Below are 14,831 nucleotides of genomic sequence, written 5' to 3'. Positions count from 1 at the left end.
TGTGGAATCTACGACTTGGGAGGACTGCCATCCGAAGTAGTAAAATCACTATCCAGCGACAACAAGCCCATGGCCCAGGATATAGAGCTCCCGCGATGAACGGTAACCCAGCGATTATCGCTACTGCGTTCTGCAACGGTTCCTTCGCGATGGTTGAGGCTCGGGTCATAGTCGAACACGAGCCGTTCGTACGGCGGACCTCGGCCAGCTTCAAAGGCCTTAATCCACGACGTCTCGCAACCATGCGCGATGGCGGTTGGAGATTTGCTGCCCGTTATGCTTGACATGTCACGCAGCGTTGCCACGGTCCAGGCCCGTTGCGCAGGGTCGACATACTGCACCCCTGCAAAGAACAGGCTGACGGTAAGCTCGTTCAGGACCCCGGCGATGGTAACGTTTAGATTGGTGCTGGCGGAGGTGAAATGCTGCTGGTCGTAGGGGATTCCGGCAACGATGCGGCCGATGGTTTGGGCATATTGGGCCGTTCGCGGGGCCGCAGCGCCTGCAGCCTTGGTCGCGGCCGGCGGCATGGACGGGTGGAATCGATGGAGGATGATGCGGCCTGCATAGTAGAGACCCCAGATGCAGCCTATGATGTGTGTCCGATACTGCAATGCTGGCCCAAAGGGACTCGTGATCAAGGGCGCTCCGTCCGGGGGCAACGGGGCAAAGGACGGGCCCATGGCCTGTTCAAAGCGCTCGCATGCCGTTGCGATTTCTTGCCACTCGGCCTCCGCCTCTGCAGTGCGAGCGTCTAGATCTGTCCCCTCGGTACTGGTAGGCGAGGGTGCGGATGCGCCGTTGGGCTGTCCCGCAAAGCCGGAGAGCAGTCGCACTGGCTTCGCGGGCAGCATCCCATACATCGGCGGGCTCTTCTCCCTATCCACGCCCGGGGCATGGCTGGACGGGCCGCCGGGGACTGTCCGGGGCGGCGGACCGCCTGGTGAAGGGCCTCCTCGCCGGCCAGAGGGGAACATATTGGGAGGCGGCCGCCATTCTCCGCCGTTTTCTTCCATCACCTTGAGTTTTCGCTTCCGGTCCCTTACGCCAAAGGCGGATATCCGAGCAAGGAGGAGCAGCAGGTGGTCCATGGATCCGTAGATGGCCTGTATCTTTCCAACAGGGGAGCGTGGCGGAGTTTGGGCCCATTTGTCGTACGGTAATCTAAACAGTTAGTTCTCGTTCTCTCTTCGATACACTCAATTGATGAAAAAGATGTATACGTACAGAAGAGGATTGCCACTGATCAGGCTGTGGAATAGGTCTTGCTTGCAGTAATGCCAGCAGAGATCCGTCTTGATCCTGTACTCTTCTATATCCTTGGGAGTCAAACTCTGCTGAGTCTCCGGCGTTGCATCTTCGCCTTGTACCTGACCGGCCACGCCGTCGTAGTTCGCCTCTCTCCCCATAATCGTGCTGACCAGGTCTACGTCCACCTCGTTCTCCATCGGTGCGTAGACGTCATTGTCGAAGAACGTCTCCAGCCGAAAATCATCAGCCCGAAACCAGGATTTCGCGCCCGAGACCGATTTCTGCTTCCTCGCCAGAGCTCTCATCGCACGAATGCGCCTCGTCATACCCACAAAGTCAATCTCCTGTATCAGTTGAGATGCGCCTGCAACGTGGCTACCCCATTTCGAGTGCTCGGAGGCCATGACCTCGAAGAAGCCCAGCAGCAGGGTCGCGGCGAGGGTAGATATTTGTTTTCTCTTATGCGGGAGGCCGACGGCCTTGCTGATTCGTCGCAGGGCAAAGTGATAATGTCTGAAGGCAGCGGAGGACGATTGGCCGGTAGTGTTGGCGAGATGGGCACTGCTCAGGGCTAGTATCGAGTGCAGCAGGCCGTGGTTTTCCAACGCCATGGTGGGCAAGGTATAGCTGAACAGGCTCTGCTGCTCTGTTGGCACGGGGGAAGAAATGAGCGGCGCCATGCCATTTTTGCGCTCGAAGATCGAGATGACAGTGCCAACAGAGACTATGAAGTGGGAGAATAGTTTGGCGACCTCTGGGTCGATAAGGGGGGATGTTAATGGAGACGGACGGTATGTGGCCAATAAATTATCATAATTCATATAAGTCGCGAATGGCGGATTAGATACTGCAAGTGCAGAATGGTACGCCGAGCCACCTTCTACCCCATAGTAAGCAGAAGAAGGAGGAACAGGATACGGATCTTCTAGCTCCCCATCCGTTTCGACATCATAATAGTCATCACTCTCCTCACCAATATCGTGCATCACCACGTTATGCTGTTTCAGGTCATCAGGAAAAAGCAAGGTCTCCTTCGACTCCAACTTGGGCATCACTGTAGAAACATTATCTTGTCGAACATCTGCACGTAAACCTTTAGTCAGTGCTACATTACTATGAATCGGTATGTGCCCATACATTCGGGTGTTGGCGTGACTATCGACGGAGGAGGATGGAATCCCTATGCCGTTAGCTAGATTGCTCACTATTTCGGGTTGGTGGGTGGTGGTAGTGGTGGTGGTAAGGGGAGCGGGCAATCCTACTTGGAGTGAAAGCTGAGCTTGATAGACAGCCGCAGCTTCATAGGGTTGGAGTTGGCTGGTATCCTGCCAGGCGGCGGAATCTTCATAGCCATACTCCTGGTTGGGATAAGGGGCATCGGCAGTCACATAGCTGGCGGAGGTGGTGGAGGTCGTATATTGTTGAGCGGAGGTAGAGGGGACATAGGAGCCATCGCTGTAGGAGACGGACTCCCAAGTGTAGGGTGGCTGGTCCGGACTGATGGCGGAGTGATGATGCGAGGAGGCGTATGGATCGGAGCCAGCTGAATAGGAGTGGTGATGCCTTGAGCCGTCTTCAGGGTGTGCGTGGTGGTAGGTTGGACGGGGAGCGATGGGTAGAAGGGCGGGTCGAGACGAGGAGCTGTCGAGATGTTGCATGGAATGCGCAAACGAGCTGGCCATCATGGGCATGGCGGCCATCCCGCCCATGCCCTGGATCTGGCGGATAGGTCCAAGGTGAGGAATTGGGCCGACAGGATGTCTGAAGACAACTCGCTGTCCGTACCCTTCGCACTCACGCTTGGACTTGATGCAGTTGTTGCATCTCGGTTTTTCTTCGCCGCACTTGATGCGTCGTTTGCGGCAGGCTAGGTCAACGTTAGTATGGGAGAGAGGATGGAAGGCAACTCAACACTCACTCAGACAGCCAGTCTTTGTTCGTTTTCTTGGGCCTTTGGCTTTTTGCGACGAGTCCTTGGAAGGTTTCTCTTCTGCCGACTGTGGAGGGCTCTCCAAGCCTTTTAAGCAGGATTGGTCCATGTCCATGGTAGATGTGATGTGATGTGATGTGATGGTGCTGGTGATGATGATGCTATGCTGAGGATGCTATGCTGGTGATGCTGATGCTGCTGATAGTAATGCTGATGCTGATTTAAAGCAGAGACATGTATAGATAGGTAGATGTGGTGGTGGTATCAATGAATATCCGACAGCGGGGATGCAGAGGTATATATATATATATAACAAGCTTGATGCTAGTGAAGGTGAAGCCTATCTTGGCGGGCCAATGAAGAATCCCATGAAACGCCGCCCAAACAGGGAAGATAAAAAGGAACAGTGAGGCAGAGAGACGAGACGAGAACAAGGCTAGCTGTCAAGCGGTCGTCGAGGTGAAGTTAACGTCTGGAAGATCCCGACCGTCCTGTCGGCCCCGGTAAGATGGTTTCTTCTGCCAACTCTAAGCACGATGGTTAATCTCTCTTGCTTTATAGTTGGTGGGGAGCATTCGGTCCTCCCTCCCTGCTGGGTCGGGCTTATACCGAGGGGACGAATTGTCCGGCGGATACGCAGAGGATTGAGGCAAATCCAGGCAAACCTAGAGGGAATAAGCAACTAGCAACTCTGCAGAGCGTCGAGAGAGTCCGAGAGGAGGAAAAAGCAACGAAGCAGACCCCTTGTTTGGGACGCATAGAGTTAGATATAGCACGCGAGACTTACCATAGATATGACAGCCACGTACGGGCGTATCACATAGTATCGACATAGTATCGACATAGACGTATATTCTGTATCAACATAGGATCATATAGACCGATATAGACATCGTATGTATCGACGAAGCTGGAGAGAAGGCACCATCGAACCTTGCCTCTGCTTTTTTCATTTCATTCCTGACTCTTCTTTGCTAAAATGAATGCAGACTTAGTGTAGATTAAGTTCTGCGGGTTCAACTAGCTGGCGTGAAGATATCAAACTCGACCGCCCCGGTGGTTGGCCCTGGTAATAATCTCACTATACCAGCGTCATGCTAAGGGTCATGCTAAGTTGTTAGCCTGCCTCCTCAGGGTGCTGGCTTGTAATATTACCGGGGCTGCGACATAGTCGTCCTGTCTGTACGGAGGACGGTGATTTTGATCCAGACTGCCGGCCTCCCCCGTCACCAGACTGAGCATATCGAATATACATTCTGACAGCTCGATGAACGTCCCTCCCAGCCGCCGCCACCGCTGCCCTGCCTCTCTGTCTCTGCGTTGTTCTGCGTCTGAGCGATAAGATTGCCATGAGACATCGGTTACCCTTGTTACTTTCACTTTTTCACTTTCACTTTCAGTCGGAGAAAGGGAGACAAGGTTTCCGATCTTGGCCCGGCGCTGGACAGTGACTGGATGGCCTTTTTTTAGTACCAACGTGGCCGAAACGGTTCTCAAAAGGAATCTCTTCAGTCGTCCCACGCTGCCGTAGAGTACTACTTCTTCCTATGGTGATAGTCTTGTCGTCGTAGTCTTGTCGTCATAGCCTTGTCGTTCCTATAGTTATAGACTTGTAGTTGTAGCTGTAGAGTGATATGATAGAGTTGATAGCCGTGGGTGCTCAAGCTTTTGCACGCCAGCACCCAACTCGTCGGGTCCAGATCAGCAGCCTTTCAACCTTCCTGAACCGACTAGTCGCGGTGTATCCCCCTGCGGCCATGGGAGATATGGACATGGACATGGGCTGGGGGATGCCAGCGGACGAAGCCACCGAGGGCCATTGGACGAGCCTTGAGTTTACCCGGTCTGCATCAGGAGGATGTAAACGGCGTCTACCAGCAGGTCCAGACCTCATGTCACTGCCTCCCTCTCTTTCGCCGGCTCCTTTCTTTTCTTTTTTCTGTTTCCTCTTTTCTTCTCTTGCCATGCGCGATATCCTTGCTTTTTTCCCCGTCCATTTTCGTGCCCTTGCTTTTTCTCCCTCTTGCTTCTCTTTGCTTTTCTTTCTCTTTTGTAAATCTGTAGAAGAGCGTCGGCGTCTAGAACTACCTAGTTCTGGCCGGCTCTGCTGTCCACGCCCAGTGGCGAACCCCGTCCCTTATCTTGACTTTTCCTCCTTCATCCCAGTATAAATGGCATCATCACATCAGCTGATGACTTGCATGTCCTCTTTGCTTTCGTCCAGAAATAGGCATGGGGCGCGCAAGGGTAAGACAAGCTAACTTTTCCCACCGCCCAGCTCATGGCTGCCAGGGGGTCGGCCGGCCTCTATTGGATCCTCGCACCCCCCCTGGCTCTGGTTGTTTTTTTTTTTCTTTCAGCGGAGGTCGGAGCAAAAGCCTTACTGGGCGTATGCACAAGTCGTAGCCCTATCTCGATTGGGGAAATTGAGGATGTACAGGTCTCTATGCCTGCCGCAAACCATATAACACTCCCGGCGTTTCGGGATTTGCTGGGATGCATCACTTGCGTCCTCTGGAGAGCCTCACCGTAGACCTGTAGACCTGTATGGAGTGAGTATACGGAGACGGGCTATGAGACTCGAACTAACTCCAACCTTGTGTCTCTCATTCGCCCGTTTATTCTTTTTCCATGCCTCGCCCTCATACATATACGCATGTTGCTTCCACATGTCATGTCCACGCTGCACAAGGGCATGCGGATGCAGGGGACTGCCTTCGTCCACATGGGCAAATCCATTCCTTGCGTAACTTGCCAATACGAGAAGATATCCCCAGTTCTCGCGCACCCGATAGGCCCGTCTCCGTTCTGGATGCTTGCCTGAACTCCCCCCAATGCAGTTATCCATCTTATCCCTACCGTGATCGATGCATGCTCACTACAAGAGGATAAAAAGCAAAGAAAGATGGGGAGATTCCCGCAGAGGGACAAGGATGAGAACACCAGATAGTCTCACTCCGTAGATAGTGGTCTTTCCCCGCCATCTTTCTCCCTCTCTGCGACAGTTTGGAATAAGGGTAGGTGGCTGAATTATCCCAACAAAGCCAAACATCACCGAGTATACGCCGGAACTCTGTCTGTCTTCCGATCAAGGTTATTTGTCTGGTGGGAAAAAGAAAGGGGGGAAAGGGTTCAGCTATTCGCATATATCACATCGATGCGGTGGAACAGTCGCTCGCTGGTTGTTCTCGTCGGTGTCGGACATTTACAGGCGGACGGACACGAAATATCCCAGTTGTGCTCAGGTCAAGTCGCTAGCGACGTAAAAATAGAATTCGGAACAATAGTCGCAGGGTTCCATCCTTGCCTTTCCCTTTGAACACAGATGTGATGAGCATCGTACTGTCGGTGACTGAAGTGGTGATATCGATCACGGTCCATGTGTTTGCCAGGGTCTTCTGCTGACCGCGTACATATATCAAGGGTCTCCTCGTCGTATAAGCGAGGTGTTCGGAGTCCCCGCGCGATGCGCGATCCAAGGACTCGGTGACGATTCTTGACGGCCCGTTCGAACTGCAAAAAGGACCCAGGTCTACTCCAGCTGGAAATAGCCGCATACTGTCCGGTTTTGCTTTTGCGTTTCTCTCGGTTCGCTGGATCTCGGTTCGCTGGATGGGGCTCAAAGCAGTCCATTTACCTATATTAGGTAGCTGTAGGCAACTTCGCCGTCCCAGCAGGCAACTAACGGTCGAGCTATTGGGCGGGAAGGGAGCTTCGTCACCAGCAGCGAGCTTCGACGTGTATAAACCTATGCATGCATGCATGCAGCACAGTGTTTCCATCCCATAGACTATCGAATATATAGTGCTGAAAGGTCGGTCCCGGCCTTTTTTTAGAAAAGCTGATGGGCAAGGCTGAACCCTATTTCCTCGTTCCGTAACATTTAGTTCAATGACATGCACATGGAGGCGAAGCTGCGGCCTGTCATTCGCGCGTATAAAATATATACGTTGGAAAAGGAGGCCAGAGACTTCATCATCACGAGATCGGGGGACGGTGCCAGCGGCCCTCGCCTCAAGACTAGATCTCAATAGACCAGTTTGCAGGTCCTTTTGCCTGTCTGGGTCATGCCTATGCCTTGCATGCTCGCTTCGAGGTCTGTCGTTACGCCTACGCCTATGCCTACAGCAGGCAGACCCAGGCTGGGGCAAAGCACGCTCGCCACATAGGTCTATACAGCCATAGTCTATAGCAAGTCTATAGCAAGTCTATAGCAGCGGCCGACGAGATGGATATATGGCCGTTCGTGTTGTTGCACCGTGATTCTGTAAGTCGTCGAATCAAACTACTCAGTGCATATTCCTTATATGGGATCTGGCAGGGGTAGAGCATTAAAAGCACGTTATGCCAGGATGCGGATGCGTAGCTGACATGGTCTGTCGACCGGGGATGGTGCCTTTACGGCCGTTTTCTATTTTATGTCTGTGTATGAACCGGCGAGTTCTATTTGCGTTGACAATCATATAGTTAGTATAGATGGGCTGCATAGATGAGCCTTGATAAGCTCCCTATTCTTCGCTTAACATATCTGTTGCTGGGGAGGCCATGGTTGCTTGTTTTCTGGCATTGACCAGTAGCTAAAACTAACAGCTCCAGCATCTATAGGCAAAAGAAGGTAATTGACTTTGGATAATTACGTACGGGAGTCGCTTAATATTCTCCTTCTTGGGTCCAATAGTGAGGTAGACATCGATTTATGCAGCCTGCTTGTCTATTAATAGGGGTCGAGGTAGTGTAGTGTCTCCAGCTGCCATCCAAAGGTTGCGCTGAGATCGAACAGATTAAACCACGACAGCTGGCATGAACCACCAAGCTATATCAATGCAACCATAGGTTACCCATGGGGCAGACTGCATGCACAGCATCCAGCTCGTGTCACTGCATAACTTTGTCGATGCACATTCTCGTAGGCTGTCCTGCAGCGATACCCATGATTTACTGCATGGATGGTGCTATCGGGCTGGGGTAGGTGTGTATATCTGAGAGGTCAACGATCAACCGTCCAGCCCGTTGAGTAATCTGCTTTCGAGAGCCCTTGATTGATCAGCTCTTGCTTGGACTGGACTTGGATACGTCGCCCGCTCTAGAGGAACGGCTGGTGCCAACATTCGTAGCAAGGAAACAAATTTAGATCCTGCCTCAGCCCATGTTCCTGGTCGATTCAGCCTGCCGCCCTGCCAGTTGGCCCGTATCACCGTGTCCATGGGCGGAGGAAGCGGATATCAACAAACAAGCAGTCTTGCATCCTCTGATGGAGTATAGGAGAGTCCTCGAGAGCCGGGTAAGCCGGATTGATAGCACCGCTAAACAAGTCGCTGCTATCACGGTTGATAACAGCTCGAGTCTCTTTATCACAGTAGAGCCTTCATTGACATGAAGCCTGGATATAACCCATAGGGTAATAGTTGAAGTCGCGTCTTAATTATATCGTAGAAAGATGCTCTGTTTTATAACTGCAGAACTATGACGTTATCTCAGCGGGGAAGCTTCGATATCTCAACCCCACGTTAGCTTTTTCTCTTGTAAACGACGTATAATAGTATATAGAATAGACGAGATGGTCAATCAGGTTTTAGACGATATATCGCACCGGAGGTATAACCCGCTTACGGGCTCACACGTCCTTGTCTCGCCGCATCGGACAAAAAGACCATGGCAGTAAGCGTATACCCTGAAACGACGATATCAGATACATGGAACTGATTATTGATAGAGGACAAGAAGAAGCGCCGACAAAGTCCTACCTTTCGGCCTACGATGAAAGTTGCTATCTATGTCCCGGAAACAAACGCGCGCAAGGCGATCGAAACCCGCAGTACGACAAGGTCTTTGTGTTTGTCAACGACTACAGTGCCGTCAAGGAGAGCCAGGCAGACTATGAACCCGATGAAAAATGTTGGTTTAAAGCTGATACTCTTATCTTGATGATTACTGCATTGATTCAGTGTATAGAGTCAGGCTAACACATCGAAAGCGTCCCTATCTGCACGATTCCTCCAAGCTCAACCGGTCAAGGGCAGATGCTATGTCTTGACCTTTTCCGCCAAACACAACCTTACGCTTGCAGACCTCTCGCCGCAAGAGATTGTCCCTATAATCAATGTCTGGGCCGACATATACGCGCTGCACGTCTCGCCAAAATCGAGCCTATGTACGGCGTATCCCGCGACTAGCGTTCCCGAGAACTCTCCAGCTCGGCAAATATCGAACCCAATGGAACAATATCGCTATATGCAAATATTCGAGAACAAGGGGGCAACGATGGGGTGTTCGAATCCCCATCCACACGGCCAAATTTGGACAACAAGCTCCTTGCCTGAAGAGCCGTCAAAGGAGCTTTCGCAGATGATGAAATACTGCAAGGATCATAATGGTAGTCATATGCTCGAAGACTATGCTACCTTGGAGCTGGAAAAGAAGGAGAGAATCGTGTTTGAAAACGACACTTTCCTAGTCCTGTGTCCCTGGTGGGCTGTCTGGCCGTTTGAGACGATGATAACTAGCAAACGGCACAAAAGAGCACTGGTGGACCTGACACAGGAAGAGAAGGAGGACCTGGCTGGGGCAATGGCAGAATTAACTCGTCGATATGATAACCTCTTCCAAACCAATTTCCCATATAGCATGGGCATTCACCAGGCCCCCCTAGACGGATCAGACGAAGAGATGGCATGCTCATACCTCCACCTCCATTTCTACCCGCCGCTATTGAGGAGCGCTACCGTGAAGAAGTTCTTAGTTGGGTGAGCATATTAGTGCCGTCATTTTGCTTTCGATCCCAAGCTAACTTTCCTTTCTTTAGGTATGAGCTGCTCGCAGAACCACAGCGTGACATAACTCCGGAGCAGGCTGCAGCAAGGCTAAGGAGCTGCGGAGGAGAGCTATATAGAAAGCAGCTGTAGGGGTTTTCCAACTCTTGGGCTATGGTAGACGCAAATAGAGCGGTTTCATGTCCAATTGAGCCGTATATAGTCATAATTTGTGTAGGAATGCATTTTATATTCCAAATATCTGGCGTCCCAAGCCCAGGTTAGATACAGTCAACACATGGGCAACATCATATGCCATTCCATCATACCATTTTGTATTCAAACGCCCCGACACCCGTTATATATTCAGACACCAGCCCTACAGGCCCAGATACCAGCTTCTCTGAGTGACCATCCACGTCAAACTGCAGCTAGCCACGACCAGAGGACTGATAAATCTCCCCTGGGCCTTCGCGGAGCTGAATATCAACCACTCGCTGGCAAAGTGCGCCAGTGCAATTCCGTATGTCCATATAGCGAGATCGTATATTTGTGGGTTGGACACGTAGTAGGCAGCGTACATGCGAATGACAGAGGAGAGGAAAGTCCAGGTCCCGAATTTGCGAGAGGAGAGAGGCGTCATCGGGGTTTCAGAGTAGAGCTGACCGGTATAAGCAGGGCTGGCGAATGCCTGGAATGTGTTTAGAGAGGAAACGACCGAAACCTGTATACATCATAGTACATATTAGCTTGTATTCTTTGACTGCGACCTAGATTAAGGTAGAAGGGGACAGTACAAAGAGGAGCCATTTGGGGAGCAGTCCCTCATGCTGAGGCAGATAGGAGATAATTGCGTCCATGGTATCTAGAGGTCCAAGGTGATCAAGAGGCCGGCGATACTGATCTCAGCTCTTCTGTGAATATTCTCTGATGAAGCGAGGATAAATAAATAAAGGGGTTGCTGGTTGAGCTTTTGGGCGTGGCCTTGGCAAACAAATATTTACGAACTTCCAAGTCAACAGAAGCTGTATACCCTGATAACAACCCACCTTGGAGCAGCAGTGGAGAGCATAACGACAAGCAAGATGAATTCACTCTGTGAGGCCGTCCATCAGTTCCGCGTCGAACCACCGGCCGGATGGGCGTCAATTGGGACCACGTTCGTTGCTGCTGTTGGGGGTCTGTTCCTCGCCTCGAAGGTGTTCAGCGTCGTTCGAGCTCTCTTCAGCATCTTCCTTCTTCCAGGAATACCGGTACGAGACCCTCTATGCTATATTATACTGACCTCTGCAGAGCTGTGTTAAACCGCCGTTACTTTATTTGCTAACAATATCCCCGTTTCTGCGTTGACAGTTGCGCTCCTTCGGTCCCAAGGGAAGCTGGGCCCTCGTCACTGGCGCATCTGATGGAATTGGAAAGGAATACGCTCACCAGCTCGCACGCGCCGGTTTTAATATCTTCCTCGTCTCGCGATCGGCTGACAAGCTCGCTGCCGTGGCTGGAGATATCTGTGAGAAGAATGCTACTGTTCAAACCAAGACCTTTGCCATGGACTTCTCTCATAACGACGATGACGATTATGAGAAGTTAAAGAAGATGGTCAAGGGACTAGATATCTCCGTTCTCATCAACAACGTCGGACTCAGCCATGCCATTCCTGTCCCATTCGTCCTTACCGATGCGGAAGAAATGGAGGATATCATCACCATCAACTGTCTCGGTACTCTTCGTGTTACCCAGATCGTGGCACCCGGCATGATGGAGCGAAAGCGTGGATTGATTCTGACCATGGGATCGTTCGGTGGCCTTTTCCCCACCCCTCTCCTAGCGACATACTCTGGAAGCAAGGCGTTCTTGCAGCAATGGTCGAGTGCGTTGGGATCTGAATTGGAACCCTATGGAATTACTGTTCAACTCACGCAAAGCTATCTCGTCACCTCCGCTATGTCTAAGATCAGGAAGTCCAGCATGACCATCCCAAATCCAAGAGACTTCGTCCGCGCTACTCTCAGCCATATTGGACGCAGCGGCGGGATGTTCTCTTATGCCTACACCTCCGCGCCATACTGGAGTCACGGTTTGATGGCATGGAGCATAGTCACCTTCCTTGGGCCGTTGAGTAAGATTGTGATAGGATTCAACAAGACAATGCATGAGTCCATTCGCAAGCGTGCCCTTCGAAAGATGGAGAGGGAAGCCGGGAAGAAAGCGTTGTGATTTCGCACTATCTCCTCGCCGTCTGGCCCCTCACTGTGCTGAAGGCTTGATTGCTCTATGGTGACCTTCTACACTCAGCGTTCCTGTCGTTAATTAGCCTATACTGCTATCGTTCTTAGCTGGTATGCCACAGATGGACGCGGTTCAGAATTCGAGGCATGAATTGATGTTTTGACGAGAATCGACTATTACTATTGTTATGGTAGGAGAGACACATGTCTAGAAAAACGCAAGCCAAAATAATAAATCCTAATAATAAATAATTGCCAACAAAGCGACCCATGCGAGGCCAGTATAGTGCCGAATGCTCAAAAGTAAAACCGTCAGGGTAATCTTCATATGTAAGTAGTCGTTGGGTGAACAGAGGTGGCAACGACGATACTTATCTGGCGATCAATGTCTCTGGTGTGAGCATATCGTTCCCATATAACCAACAGTTATTTGCTCCATAGTAATATAAAAAAGAATTATACCAAGCACGAATAGAATTTCAGCTCGGGATGACATCTCGATTTGGGATGCATGTCCACTTCGGTTAGAAGGATGCGCCTTACAGCTATGCATGAAATCTGTTTTGCCTTGGGGATATAAGGGTATTGATTTTTAGTCGCAAAAATAGGAGCCGGCCGCTTTCCCCGAGCTGCATGTCTCTGGCGCCGGGGTGTGCATATGCAGCCATGACCATATGTAGGGAATCCCAGTGGAAGTCGGCTGTATCAGCTAGGTTGGCCATGTTTGCAGCTGCTATTACACAGCGTGTGCAAACAGAGATATGTAACCAGGCACAAACATGGGATAGGGAGGACGGCAACGCACTTCGATCCTGTTGTCGCATTCGTTTAGTATTTTGATCCTTGCTGCATATATCATGCATCGATCTTCATCTGATTGGTGAGGTGCATAACCTTCCAGGGGATATATAATATTTCAGAAAAACGCAGACACGTCCAAGGTTGGGTATTTGTTGGTTGATATAGTTCCGGTTAGGAGATCTCCATGGATCCATTGGCTTCATTGGGCTAGCAAGGACTCCGTACTCCGTATGTTGGACATCTTTATCGTTTTCACCGTTCGCTGGAGGCAGAGAGAGTACCGTCACCCTCCCACATCACATATCCCAAATGTTGGCTGTTGGTGTTAGCGTAAGATATAAGGGGCCTCGCTTCATTGGCCATTGCGCATGTTCCATAACAACCGATTCTCTGCATAATCATGGCGCATAATCCTCCCTTTTTTTCAGGAGTGCATGTTACACTGTATGCAAGATCCACCTGCCCTTGCGACCAATGTCGTAACATGAGACGAACCTAGACGAGAATTTTCTTGCTGAGAGGCCGAAGTCTTTGCCAGGATGGCAGCTGGATTGAATAAATTGTATCAAGAGGTAGGTTTCTGGTTTGTGTGTGAGCAGCCAGCCTCCTTTCGAATTGGATGCGCCTGGATGGCTTGTAGTGTTGGTAGTTACCCGCCCCCATGCCTTTTGAATATAATATGTATATTTTAAGCTTGTGCTTGCTTGATATTGCTGAACCCTGCGGATATGTAGTATATGTAATATACATTTTTACCAGCATGCACCAGATACGGCAGTGAAGAGAAGGATCATCCCCACGACCAAGATCATGCTCTGCGCCAGCTCCCGCGTTAGCTTGCTTTGAATATAGTTTGTCGGCCAGGAGCAATAGCCGTCAGTAATGGCGTGGCGTATGTAACTATTGCTTATATTTCCTGAATTAGAGTAAACATGCGATTTATGATCTGGCCATGACAGGTTACTTGGTAGATGCGAATGTATACCATACAGGCCAGCACGCAACCCGGTGGCTGTAACGGACATAGAATGCAGCCTCCCGGACCCCTAGATAACGGAGAGAGGGACTGTAGCCTGAGTGACCCAAGTCCATGTCACTGGGAAATTCGAGATATGGCCGCTAGATTTGATTGAGTTTTGAATCGCGGAGAATGCTGGGGGGGTATTTGGAAGAACTCACTATTCCTAGCCGCCCTTGCTTGAGATACGTGGAACGTTATAATGGGTTCATTCCGGTTCCACTTCGTCATCATTCCTCACCTTTTGCTAGGATATTTTCAGCCATACGTCAACCCAGACGGGCCAACCCAGGTAGCTCAGCCTACGGCATAATTTAGCCATTCGTACTTATATCCAGCAACACCCTTGTAATGCCTATAACCGTGCAAATGGCTGCAGAACTGGGAGGAGTAGATTGACCGTGGGAATAATGACTTGCACACCCCCACGAGTAGGTCCCTTTTTTGCATCGATTCCGTAGGCAGGTGACCTAACGTTTCACCGCTATATGGGTGATAATCTGAACCTTCCCACAAGCGGGGAATAAGAGGAATTGTTCACGGCGGCCTCCGCAGTGGATATCCACGTTCATACAAAGATCAATGGCCCTAGCCTCAATTCCGCCAGTAGTCCGATGACTTGCATTCTCACTTGCATTCTCGGTTCCCAACCAAAAGATAAATTTTTTTCCATTGCGCATAAAATTGGAGGGGTTTGCGGTCCTGGCGTATTGAAGTCTTGTCTGCAAGAAATAAATTTATCCAGGGGCTGCTGTAAACGGTCTTAGGGTGCAGAACGAGTGACCGGGTCTACCTGGGGTATTGGGCATGCCCACGACTCAGGCTGAGCAAGGATTTGGTATCGTGGACGCCAG

At 50.7% G+C, this 14,831-nt stretch overlaps 4 protein-coding genes across 4 annotated transcripts; 2 read left to right on the top strand and 2 right to left on the bottom strand.

Annotated features, from left to right (window-relative positions):
• Positions 1-8: 8 nt before the first annotated feature.
• On the bottom strand, positions 9-3,296 carry GIQ15_02179 (uncharacterized protein; the record flags this gene model as incomplete). Its single annotated transcript, XM_033549596.1, has 5 exons — positions 9-1,164; positions 1,228-2,332; positions 2,389-2,431; positions 2,514-3,118; positions 3,170-3,296. 5 exons carry the CDS (start codon positions 3,294-3,296, stop codon positions 9-11), a joined length of 3,036 nt encoding a protein of 1,011 aa, XP_033406757.1.
• Positions 3,297-8,874: 5,578 nt separating this feature from the next.
• GIQ15_02178 (galactose-1-phosphate uridylyltransferase) lies at positions 8,875-10,083 on the top strand (the record flags this gene model as incomplete). Its single annotated transcript, XM_033549595.1, has 3 exons — positions 8,875-9,076; positions 9,156-9,924; positions 9,984-10,083. The coding sequence occupies 3 exons, from the start codon at positions 8,875-8,877 to the stop codon at positions 10,081-10,083; spliced, it is 1,071 nt and encodes a 356-aa protein (XP_033406756.1).
• A 226-nt stretch (positions 10,084-10,309) lies between these two features.
• GIQ15_02177 (ergosterol biosynthesis protein) lies at positions 10,310-10,790 on the bottom strand (the record flags this gene model as incomplete). The annotated part of the gene is made up of 2 exons (XM_033549594.1): positions 10,310-10,654; positions 10,728-10,790. The coding sequence occupies 2 exons, from the start codon at positions 10,788-10,790 to the stop codon at positions 10,310-10,312; spliced, it is 408 nt and encodes a 135-aa protein (XP_033406755.1).
• A 225-nt stretch (positions 10,791-11,015) lies between these two features.
• Positions 11,016-12,147, top strand: GIQ15_02176 (estradiol 17-beta-dehydrogenase 12; the record flags this gene model as incomplete). The annotated part of the gene is made up of 2 exons (XM_033549593.1): positions 11,016-11,183; positions 11,284-12,147. The coding sequence occupies 2 exons, from the start codon at positions 11,016-11,018 to the stop codon at positions 12,145-12,147; spliced, it is 1,032 nt and encodes a 343-aa protein (XP_033406754.1).
• Between the last annotated feature and the right edge of the window lie 2,684 nt (positions 12,148-14,831).

This window comes from Arthroderma uncinatum, assembly GCF_011692745.1.
Source record: "Arthroderma uncinatum strain CBS 119779 chromosome Unknown scaffold2, whole genome shotgun sequence".
Lineage (NCBI taxonomy): Eukaryota > Fungi > Ascomycota > Eurotiomycetes > Onygenales > Arthrodermataceae > Arthroderma > Arthroderma uncinatum.
The sequence above is the reverse complement of the archived record's forward strand: the minus strand, read 5'-3'. Positions and strand labels throughout refer to the sequence as shown.